This window comes from Bos mutus, chromosome 19, assembly GCF_027580195.1.
Source record: "Bos mutus isolate GX-2022 chromosome 19, NWIPB_WYAK_1.1, whole genome shotgun sequence".
In the NCBI taxonomy this organism is placed as follows: Eukaryota; Metazoa; Chordata; class Mammalia; order Artiodactyla; family Bovidae; genus Bos; species Bos mutus.
In genome coordinates this window covers 17,400,986-17,413,361 of record NC_091635.1, presented here as the reverse complement: position 1 = coordinate 17,413,361, position 12,376 = coordinate 17,400,986, and the positions used below count along the sequence as shown (strand labels likewise).

General features: G+C 46.3%; 1 protein-coding gene across 5 annotated transcripts in view; it reads right to left on the bottom strand.

Annotated features, from left to right (window-relative positions):
* DNAH9 (dynein axonemal heavy chain 9) overlaps window positions 1-12,376 on the bottom strand; it is a 287,208-nt gene that overhangs the window by 32,338 nt on the left and 242,494 nt on the right. For all 5 annotated transcript variants that reach the window (XM_070389508.1, XM_070389511.1, XM_070389509.1 and 2 more), the window contains 2 exons: window positions 6,893-7,086; window positions 5,888-6,036 (listed from right to left, as the gene is read on the bottom strand). In XM_070389508.1, the coding sequence (XP_070245609.1) occupies window positions 5,888-6,036; window positions 6,893-7,086 (343 nt within the window). The remainder of the gene's footprint in view (window positions 1-5,887; window positions 6,037-6,892; window positions 7,087-12,376) is intronic.

Sequence of the window (12,376 nt, the reverse complement as noted above, 5' to 3'; positions counted from 1 at the left end):
ACACCTGAGATTTCATGTTTATCCTCACAGCAACCCTAGGGGGAACGTAATAGGGGTGATGGGAAACAATGCGTGATTGCTTTTAGATGAACCAAAAGCAAAAACAATGGTGCCAATAAGCAAGTGTGGCTCGTTCAGGAAGAAGGTGATGAGAAGAGAGAGGAGGGACCTCCCTGGCAGTCCAGTGGTTAAGACTTCGTGCTCCCACTGCAGGGGGCTTGGGTTCTACCCCTACTCAGGGAACCAAGATCTTGCACTGTGCACGGTGTGGCCAAAAATAGATAGAATGAAGAGACATGATGAGAAAACAGAGACAGGAGGGTAAAAGTAAACGAGTGTTAAAGGACTGATCTGTGAAGGCAAGAAGGAATGCGGTATGAGTGAGTGGTGGCAGGTTCATGTTAAAACAGAGGCCAAGGAAAGTGGATGGAATTTCCTCTTCCTCCTCCTCCTCTATTAAGGATGGAAAATCGTGGAGGAGACACAAGTGTCAGAAAAGCACAGATTCTTTGTTTTTAATTTATTTAATTAAACATTTTTATCTTCTATTGGAGCATAGTTGGTTTACAATGTTGTGTCAGTTTCAGGTGTACAGCAAAGTGATTCAGTTATACATGTATCTTTTATTTTTCAGATTCTCAGAAAAGCACACATTCTTAATCGAGTGTCAACAGATGAGCTTTGGAAGCTTAGAGAACTCCCACGATCATACAGAGAATTTTGTTTGCCTGTGGGTTCATGCATTTTGGGAGAAGGGCTGGAGTGAGAATGGGGGAAATAAAATCTCTCATCTGACTTTCAGGGTGTTAAAACCTAGCCCAATGTTAAGAACTGCCATGGGGCTTCCCTGGTGGCTCAGTGGTAAAGAAAGAATCTACCTGCCAATACAGGAGACACGGGTTCAATCCCTGATCTGGAAAGATCTCACATGCTGCAGGGACAGCTAAGCCCATGTGTCACAACTACGAGCGCTGTGCTCTAGAGCCTTCGAGCCGCAACTACTGAAGCCCACACCCCCTAGAGCCGACATTCTGCAACAAGAGAAGCCCCGCAATGAGAAGCCCCGCTAGAGAGTAGCCCCTGCTTGTCACAACTAAAGAAAAGCCATGAAGACCCACCACAGCCAAATAAATAAATAATACCTGCCACGATGAAACAAAGGGTTAGAGACATGGAGGAGTTAAGAGCATGGATCACACACTCAAAGGCAGGGAAGGATCCCAGGCTTTCTAAGAGGCTACGTAGAGTAAAGCAGTGGATGGTATGATGCACAGATTCTGCCCAACTGCAGATGGTGAGTTTCCTTTATAAGCAGAGGCCTGGCAGACACAGGGGAAAGTGTTTGAGTCAGTCATGTGGATTCCAAACCTGAGAATAGGAGTCCATCAGACAAAATGATTAGACCCAAGATGGGGAGTGCATGATGAACCCAGAGTGTATGTTCTAAATGGGTGCATGAGAAAACAAGTCAAGCCATCCAGAAAGTGGCACAGGTGCGTAGGTAATTGCTAGCTGATGAGCGGCAATACTGCCTCTGCTAAGGAAATGTGCGTTAAGATTAAACCAAGGGCAGGGTTGAGATGATATATTCAGAGACAAATAACCAATATGGTTCAGGGACGGGTCAGCTTGCCTGGAATAACAGAAAGCTTCAATCTACATGATGAAATAGTTGGAGGTCACTTGGCAAAGAACAGGAGGAAATTGCTCATAAACAGGGTATATGAAAGCTTCCAGAAAGGAAAACATTGACTAAAAATGAGGAGGCTCGATTTGTTAATATGAAAGGAATAAAACCCCCACGGGACAGAAGAATACAGAACTCTATCAAAAAAAAACTGAAAGTCAGGAACAACTTAGCAATGACAACAGTTCTTTTATGTGCATTCATTCGTTTGCTAATTCATTCGACTGATATTTACTGAGCCCCGCTCTGTGCTACTTAGACTTTAAGACACAGATAAAATCCTAAGCAAGATGTTGTGTTCCCTGATCTCCAGGGTCTTAGTGAAAAGTAGGTAGGCAAATGTAAGTTAAAATGATAAAAGAAAGGTTTAATTAGAATTGTATCGGGATTTCCTTGGTGGTCCAGTGGTTAAGAATCCACCTGCCAATGCAGGTGACTTGGGTTCGATCCCTGGTCCAGGAACTAAGAGCCTCCATGCAGGGCAACTAAGCCTGTGCACCCTAGAGCCTGTGCTCTGCAAGAAGAGAAGCCACTGCCTCGAGAAGCCCACAGTCCACTACTAGGGAGTAGCCCCTGCTCGCTGCCACTTGAGAACGCCCGCACACAGCAATGCAGGGCCCACACGTCGCAGCAAAGGCCCAGCACAGCCAAACAAATACATAACACACATTCAAAAGGGCTGCATTAAACACTCTGAAGCAAATACATGTGTAAGGGAGACCCAGACAGTCTTGCAGGGAGAAGTTCGGGAGAAGATGATCCATGAAGGACGGGCAGGCACTGGACCAAAGAACTGGGGAGAAGTATTTCAGATAAAAGGGATGGATCGTGAAAATGCCCTGGGCCGGGAGAGCTCATGAGGTGATGGCCCTAAGAGAGCCATGTGGCTGGAGTATTAGTGTGCGTTTGGGGAAAGTTAAGATCTGAGGCTGAGGGCTTCCCTGGTGGCTCAGTGGTAAAGAATCCACCTGCCAATGCAGGAGATGTGGGCTCAATTCATGGGTTGGGAAGATGCCCTGGAGAAGGAAATGGCAATCCACTTCAGTATTCTTGCCTGGGAAATCCCATGGACAGAGGTGCCTGGTGGGCTACAGTCTATGGGTCAAAAGAAGAGTTGGATATGACTGAGCAATTAAACGGAGAAGGCAATGGCACCCCACTCCAGTACTTTTGCCTAGAAAATCCCATGGACGGAGGAGCCTGGTAGGCTGCAGTCCATGGGGTCGATAGAGTCGGACACAACTGAGCGACTTCACTTTCACTTTTCACTTTCACGCATTGGAGAAGGAAATGGCAACCCACTCCAGTGTTCTTGCCTGGAGAATCCCAGGGACGGGAAGCCTGGTAGGCTGCCATCTATGGGTCACACAGAGTTGGACATGACTGAAGCGACTTAGTAGCAGCAGCAGCAGAGCAATTAAACAACGACAAAAGATCCAAAGCTGGACAGAAAGACTGGGGCTTGCAGGTCACAGAGACCATGTGAGTGGTATTGGATCTTACCTTTAGAACAGTGGGGAGCCACTAGAGAGGTTTTAGTAGAAGTGCATTATAATCCGATCTGAGATTTAGCAAGATGAGTTTGGTTGTGAGTGGCAAAAGAATGCAGGTGGAGGAGGAGAAGAGGGATGTTAATAGGCTCTTGGGATAGTCCAGGAGATAGTTTGGTGACTCAGAGGAGGGAGGCACAATGAAACAATTAAACCCATCTGAAACACATTCAGGAGGTAGAATCAGTAGGACCAAGAGTGATGGGTGGGAGGAGGTGTCCAGGGTGACCGATTCTCAGGTTTCTAACACGAGCAACTTGGTGAATCGTGGTGACAGTTACAAAAAAATGACAGAGCAAGATTTCCAGAGGAAAGAGAAGTATGGCTCTCCCACATGAAAAAACAGCAGGCTGAGTGCTGAGCAGGTGAGTGAAAAAGGCCTGCACCTCACTCACCTCATGAAATGTCACAACATAAGGTAGAGAGAGGACTTGAGAGTTTCCAGGGAATAAAAACAGGTCACCAACAAAGAAACAAGGGCAGGGGACTTCCCTGTGGTCCAGTGGCTAAGACACCAAGCTTCCAATGCAGGAGACGTGCGTTCAATCCCTGGTCAGGGAACTAAGATCCCATATGCCATGTGGCCAAAAATTAAATACTTAGAAAAAAAGAAACAAGGGAAGAATAACACCTTACTAGCATATGGTCTCATAGGAATAAAACTGAGTTCCTGAGGACAATCGAGCATTGTGGACACATTCTGAGTCAAAAATCATTTTGGACCTAGCAGAACTCATCAAATGAGTATGTGGGCCAAAATGAAGTCTTTTTAGTTACCCAAAGATTCAGAAATTTTACTTCCCATGATTTTTTTCTGATGACCTATGCTAGCAAAATTAGGATGAAGCCAATTGATTGTCAGTAACGGGAGCTAAGTTCTTATTTTTCATATCACAGGATAAGTAGATACTGAAACTTGATAAATTCAGAAGGAGTGATGTAAATCACTAACAGGAAATAGAGAAGAAATTATAAGAAGGAATAAGTTCAGAAACAGGCAAAAGCCCAAGGTCTGGGAAAGGACACTGGGTGTGGGGAGGGCTGGACTGAGAACTGTTGCTTTTCCAAGTTCTTTGTTATCAGTATTTAAAAAATACGTTACTTGAACTTCTGGGAGATTACAAAAACATACATTAAGTTAGTGAATAAGATGATTCTCTCCCTTAAACAGGTATCTACTCTTCGGAGCCAAACACCAGGTATATGGTACATGTTCCTCTCATTGTTGCTGTTGTTTAGTCTCCTAAGTCATGTCACACTCTTCTTGCGACTCCATGGACTGCAGCCCTCCAGGTTCTTCTGTCCATGGGATTGCCCAGGCAAGAATACTGGAGTGGGCTGCCATTTCCTTCTCCAGGTAATCTTCCTGACCCAGGGATTGAATCCATGTCTCCTACATTGGTAGGTGGATTCTTTACCACTGAGCCACCAGGAAAGCCTATTCCTTTCATTACATATGGAATAACAGGTTGCTTGTGGAGGTGTAGTACTCGGTCTGTATTCTTACCTATAAAGACTGGACTGTATAAAAACCCATCAAGTCTTGATTTAACTTGGCAACATGCTGCAATTTTGTTAGTTTAATTGTTTTGATTAGTCATTTATTTGTCACCCTTTCATTTACTTACTGAGTACCTATCATATGAGAAGAACTAGGAACTTGAATACTATGCTGAAAAGGACATTTATCCCTAGGGAGCTCTCATTCTCACATAAAGACACCATAGTCATTGGACGATTACAGTGTGACATACAGATAGAAGGGTGTTCTAAGAGTACATGGGGGGTGGGATACCAAGCACCCTGGAAGTCCAGTAGGGCTTCCTGGAGGTGGTGACAATGAAATGGGTATTTAAAGGATGAGTAAAAGGTAGCCTGGTGAAGGGAGGCCAGAGGAGAAACAGACTATTCAGGAGAATGGAATGGCTTCTGTGTTGAGTGAGAAAGAGGGCAGTAGGGAAATACAGGCAGAATAAGGAGCTCCCAAAGATGTCCATGTCCTAAGTCCCGGAACTGGTGAATAGATGTGACTTTACGGCGAAAGAGACTCTACAGATGTGATTAAGGACCTCCAGATGGGGAGATGACCCTGGGTTGTCTGAGTGGGCCTGATTGTAGGTGTCCTTATGAGGGAATGAGGTAGACAGTAAGCCCCATTTATGATTCTTGACCTCCAGAACTGTAAAATAATAGTGTTACCTTAAGCCTCTAAGTTTGTGATCATTTGCTACAGAAGAAACAGGAAACGATTAATGGAAACTAGGCTGGAGAGACAGGGAGAGACTGGAGCGTGAAGCTCCCTATAAGTCAAGTTAAGGAGTTTGGACTTTATCGTGAACGCAATAGGAGCTGTGAAAGGATTGTACCTGTATTTCAGAATCACTGCTCCAACTACAAGCAGGGGAATGGCTGGCAGGGAGGGTGGTGAGACAAAGTCTCCTCATGAATCTGCTACCTTATACCCCAGAACAGTCCTCCAGTTGGTGGTGACCCCCTGGGGTCGGTTCAGTAATGACCCAGATCTCTGTATGCTTAGCAAATATCAAGCATTGCAAAATGAGCCTTGAATCAGGAAAACGGAAGCTGACAGAGGCAGAGCAACAGTGCATGGGGCCAGTGCAACCTTGGCTCCACGGTGCGGTTTGCATACCTTGACTTTCCACATCCTTCAGTGGGTCCACCCCTGGAGACAGGATGAAGAACATGGGAGCGGCTGGTCCTGATTCTTCAAAAGAGGCTGCAAAGTCCAGTGCTCTTCCCACCACATACTTGCTTCCTAACTTCTCCTCAATAAAATCTCTGCCAGGGGACAAAAAAAAAGGTCTATGGGTGTACATCAGTCACAGAATGATAACATATGAGCAACAGAGGTCTGTGGAAGTGGAAAGATGCACTCAGGGTCACGGCTTGGAGCTGGGAGCAACACCAACACTGCTCACTAAGTCGACACTCACAACCCACGTTGCTAGCTGTGCACCCGCTCACCTAGATCAGGGCTCCTTCTGGATCCCCATCCATCCAGGCCACCGCTGACTCCTCTATGGAACCTAGAGGTCCTGTTACATCACCACTGCCCATCAGAAGACTGCCAGGAGCAGCGTCCTCAGAAAGCAGCTAAACCCTGCACACGTTAGATCCCTGAGCTCTTCCACGCCTGTGTGTATATGTTTAGTTGCTCAGTTGTGTCCGACTCTTTGCAGCCCTGTAGCACGCCAGGCTTCTCTCTCCATGGGATTTTTTTTCAGGCAAGAATACTGGAGTGTGTTACCATTCCTTTCCACCAGCGCATCTTCTCAACCCAGGGATCGAAGTCACATCTCCTGCACTAGCAGGAAGATTCTTTACCACTGAGATGTCAATGAGCACCTCTTCCCAAACGGGTCATTTAGATTTTAAGGCAATACTGCAATATATTGTCAATACATGTTGCTGACAATACATGTGTTGACAATACATGTGTTTAAGAACACAGAGCAATGGGCCTTGTGGGATTCTGGACGTTGGCACAAAGGCTTCTGTCATGATAAACTTGTGGCTTTGGGCTCAGCCCTGCTGGCCTGGCCACACTCGCCCTGCCTTCCCTGCTGCCCCTGGCCTACTCACCACCCCTGGCCTCCTCACCACCCCTGGCCTCCCTGTGGCCACCCATCCCTACCGCAGGGCATAGGTCATCCGGTCCGGCCGCAGGACTCTTATCATGCAGAGGCGCTGCAGGGCTGTCTTGTGCTTCCACTCCTGGGGGAATTTTTCCTTCTCAGGACATTCTGATTCCACGAACTTCTTCCAGCTTTTGGTGGATCCCTCAATGTCCCGATCCAGATTACAGAATTCTTCCATTGATGAAAGTGCCTGGAAAAGGTCAGGGAACCTGGCTCTGGATGCAGTTTCTCCTGAAAGCTGTCATTTGCACCGTCGCTGGGGGTAGGGGAGCAGGATGGTCTTATAGACACAATTCTGTCTCATCTCTCCTCCTTTTCTGGAGTCTCAAATCTTCCCCCCAGCACAAGGGAGAGGAAGGATTTTGATCAACTCACCTCCATCAAAAGCCCCAGGGATATGTAAGGTTTAGCAAACAAAGCATTTGGGAAGTAATCAGCAGTGGGACTGAGAGCACCTCCCAGGGGGTACCGCACGGGAAGAGGGACAAGAGGCTGCTGTGAGTTTTCTGATCACAGCTCTGGTACTGAAGTCTCTGACACCTCCCTTTCAATCCCATTCTCATGCTGCCAGCAACACCTGTCAATTCCATCCCTCAAGATGTCTCTAGGATCTAGGATCATTAACTTTGTGTTAATGCCAACTCTACTCTAAAATTTCCACGTGTCTCTTGCTTTCATAAGGGTTAAGTCCAAATACATGAATCAAATCTCTTCCTTTAGGGCTTCCCTCCAATCCATCCAGTTAACCACCCAGCCCACGTCCTTCCCCCTCTGTCCACCCACATTTGACTTAACCCTGGAAATGTGCCAGGCGCTCTCCCAGATTGATGTCTGGTTCACACTTCTTGCATCACGGGAGCAGTCCTCTCCTCCACAAATTCTACTCCTTTCCTTTCTTGTGTTGGGCATAATTATTTATCAAGGTTCTACAAGTTGTTAAAAAGTGTTAGTCACTCAGTCATGTCTGACTCTTTGAGACCCCATGGACAGAGGAGCCTGGTGGGTTACAGGCAAGAATACTGGAGTGGGTTGCCATTCCCTTCTCCAGGGGATCTTCCTGACCCAGGGATTGAACCTGGGTCTCCTGCTTTGCAGGCAGATTCTGTACTGTCTGAGCCACTAGGGAAGCCTTTACCAATTGCTAACAAATTGCTCAAGTCCAGTCCCAAGTCAGCCACTCACACCCACCTTCTCTAACCTGGAACACACAGCCCTCCACTCCCCTTTGTGGACCACTCAGGACTACTCACAGAACCCATATATTTTATAAAGACTGACTCATTTTACGGATGTGTGACTGCTGGTCACTTTTAAGCCTTATCTCTCCCTCTTCCTCTCTGTTCCACCAGGCAACCTGGTAGGTAGTCTGGGTGCTTCTTCCTTTGGGTAAAGGGAAGTTGTATCATGCAAGCCTTTGCCCCACTCCCAACAACCACAAAAAGCCCAAGACACCACCTTTCTTGCTTCTCCCAAGCCATTTTCACGCTACTTAGGAACTCCCCTACTCTGCCCAGAAAGTCTCATTATATGAGCAACAACGTCTTTCATGCCTTCTGGGTATGCACGAGGCATCGTCAGTCTGGACATGGGAGCTGCATTTTGGGTGGGGCTCCATCCTGTTTCTTCAGAGTGCCCAGGTGAACCTCACTGACTCAGTCGCCTACCTGCAACCTTTGCACATCACTCAACTCTCCCTGTGGCTTCCATCTCTCCAATGAGATGAAAAGCTACACTGGGTCCAGGGCACCTACCACAGTGCTGTGAACTTTAAGGAACCCACTCATTCTCATTATGTGAAGTCTTTCATTCATTCTTTGGTATTTATGAGATGTCTGCTACATGCCAAGTACTTGGGAATACAAAGGCGATTATACACGTACCTTCAAGGTGCTTACAATCCTAAGCTAAACAGAGATGAGGAGGGCTTAGTAGGGATGTAGAATTCTGTTGGGCAAAGAGAGAGGTGGAGAGAAGGGAAGGGCATTTCATGGGGAAGGATCCACGGAGCCCATGTCTGAAGCAGGGAGGGTATGGCAGAGGCCACGTGACTGCAGTGGAGGGGTGACAGGCGACAAGGGGAAGGTCAGGCTGGAGAAGGACACATACACTCGAGCTGGGCTTGCCCAGGCTCTTCTCCTGAGTGGACGAACATGTGTCCTGTCTAAAGTGCCCTATCACCTGGGCTCTATGGCTTCCCAACTTCACTCTGATCACTCAGAGCAGGGGGCACACCTGTGGTGCTGAGACATGACCTGGACTGGAGTGGGGTGGCAGGGGAGAGGGGGTGTGGGGAGTGGAGGGGGAGGAGGAGCATGGTGCGTGGTAGAGGAGGGGCGGTTTGGGGGATAGTGGGGGAGGGGGTAGTGTGGGGGATGGACGGGGGAGCAGGGAGTGGAGTGTATGACGGTGGTCGAGGGCACCAGAAGACGAGAGCTCTGGTCCCAGTGCCACTTCTTACGAGCCTCTTTTGACTCAGAGCCTGTTCTTAAACCTTTGTGGGCTTTGATTTTCTCATTTGGAAAATGAGGCCATGTAATCATCGTCTGCCTAGCTCATGCTCTAATGTACCTATGGGTGCTCAGAAGACTGTAAAGACCCTCTTTGTGCTTTTGGGGGGCTCCTATGTTATCAGATTGCAGTTGCTGGTCTGCTTGTCTGTGACTCCCACAAGACTGAGAGTTCCCTGTTGGGCAAGAACATTCTGAGCCATCTCTGTAGCCTCAGGCTTTGCAGGCTGCCTGGCACTTAGGAAGCACTGCATTAAAAAAGTTGGACATCTGGGCGGCTGTTGGGAGGGCCCTTGGCAGGCTGAGCAAAGCTGCAGATGTGGTGCTTAGCTCTGTCTGTGCCGAGGACCAAACTTCCATCCTGCTTCAGGCGGCCACTTTCCCCCCCTCTTCCCAGCTTGTGTCCCCATTAACCCTCCTGCAGGCCCATTACCCTCCTCTGGAGTCACCACAAAACTGAGGACATTACAGGGTGATCAGGGCTCCCAGCTGGCGTGGCTGGGTCTGAAACACGCTTTCCTGAAGCTCTGGGTTGAACACAATTGCAATGTTTAATCTTCCAAATGAGGGAAAGGGATTTCTAGCCTTCTAATAAGCTAAATGGAAATGACTAATTAACCTAATTACGTTGGACTGGGTACCAAAGTACAACTGTGCTAAATTGGCATCTGGAAAGGAGGGGCCTTTTCGAGGCTTACAAAGCTGGGTGGCGCGAATGAGGTCTTCTGATGGAGATGATAACATTATCATCTGTTACCTGGAAGTTCAGCTTTGGATGAGACCTTGAAACTCCTTACAGAAGTTACTGATAAAAGCAGTATTTGATCACAGATTTCATTCATCACCTGTTTATTAGGCCTTCTGGGGAATCAAGGAAATGCATCTTCCTCATCAGATAGGACGCTTAAAAATTATTTGTTTAATCATGTCCTATTCAATTCTACTTCTTTTGTTTCTTTGGGCTAAAATCCAACTGAACACTTAAAAAGAGCATCCATCAGAGGCTGCACAGGGCATTGTGCGTCACCAGCCCGCATCCTGCACTGGGCTGGATCTGGAAGGGGCTGGACGTGGTGGCTCCCGTAACAAAACTTGGAGAGAGAGAGAAAGAGAGAAAGCTTCACTCATTTGCAGAAGCCTTTGAACAGCCAGATGAGCTTAGCTCGCAAAACGAAACTGAAAAGCAAAGTGAAGAAAAGCAAAGCAGACCAGACAAAAGAGGAATGGAAGTAAATTGCAGAGGCTTTTGAGGGGAGGGATGTACGATGAACACAGTGTGGAGTGCTCTCGAATCAGTTATTCTTTGTGGCTTGTGCTGCAGAAGGCTTTGTGGGATTACAAAGGAAAAGGCAACTGGACTGGACTCAGCTGGGCAACTCACAGGTCCTCAAAGGTTTTCCTTCGATGGACAATTCTATTGGGCACAACCCATGTCAACCACAGCACATACACACCTTGCTGTTGTTTAGTCACTAAGCCATGTCTGACTTTTGTGGTCCCGGGGATTGTAGCCTGCCAGGCTCCTCTGTCCATGGCATTTCCCAGGCAAGAATACTGGAGTGAGTTGACATTTCCTTCTCTAGGGGATCTTTCCAACCCACGTATCCTGCATTGGCGGTAGGTTCTTTACCACTGAGCCACCAGGGAAGCCCATATATACCTGAGAGCTGGGTAATTAATAATCATAATTGCAATAAGGTGAATTGTGTCCCCTAAAAAGATAGGTTGAAAACCTAACCTCTCAGATTTGTGAATGTGACCTCATCCAGTAAAGATGAGGTCAGGAGGGTGGCCAATATGACTGACATTCTTATAAGAAGAGAAGAGATGCAAAGACACAGAGGGAAGATGGTCATGTAAGGACCGTAGAGATGGAGGCAGAGACTGGAACCATCCTGCCACAAACCAAGGAATGCCTGGGGCTCCCAGAAGCTGGAAGAGGCAAAGAAGGATGCTCTCCTTGAGCCTTTGGAGGGAGCAGGACCTGTCAACGCCTTAATTTCAGATGCCTAACCTCCAGAACTCTGGGGGAATAAACGTCTGTGTTTTTAAGCCACCCAGCTTATGGCACTTTGTTATGGATGTTCTAAGAAACAAATACAATAACGATAATCAGCTTCCAGTTACTGAACATCTATGTGTGTCACATAACAGATAAGAAAACAAAGATAACCTGTCAGAGGTCACAAGCTCAAACCTGAAACTGAACCCAGGAACGCCTGACTTCAGAGCCTGCGTCAGCTGGTCTACCTCCATTATTGGCCCAGGTCAGCAAATGAGCAAATGAGCGTATTCAGAACTGCTCTCCAGAATTCATTTCCCATAAGGGCGTCAGACTCCGAGCCGTTATTTTTGAGCTCCGTGACCTGTACTTCCAACAAGGACACCACTCGCCACGTTTGAATACTGAGCAAACAAAATGTGGCCAGTATGACTGAAGAAGAGGGTTTTTATTTGCTTTTAATTGTATATATTTATTTTAAAAATTTTAATGCATTTATTCTTTTCTGGTATAGTGGATTTTTTTCTGCATAGGATCTAGTTTGTTTTTTTTTTTTTTACAAATTTAACACATTCTTTTTGTTCATTTTAATTATTTTAAAATTTAAATTTAGAAGCTGGAACTTTTGGAGAACTTTTGAGTACATTTGAAATAACTTGGGTATATGAATCAACTGCTGTAACTCTAAATTTTATAAAATCTAAATTCAAGCCAAGTATTTCTGATGAAGATTTAGTATCTGAATTGAGATGTATTATAAGTGCAAAAAAATATACACTGGGATTCAGACTTACTTCAAAAATGTAAAATATCTCATTCATAATTTTTGTAACAATTACATATTAAAAGGATAATATTTTGGTTGTATGGGTTAAGGAAATATATTATTAAATTTATTTTTGTTGATTTCATTTTACATTATTTTTGCATTTTTAATGTGGCTACTAGAAAAATTTAGATGACACACGTGG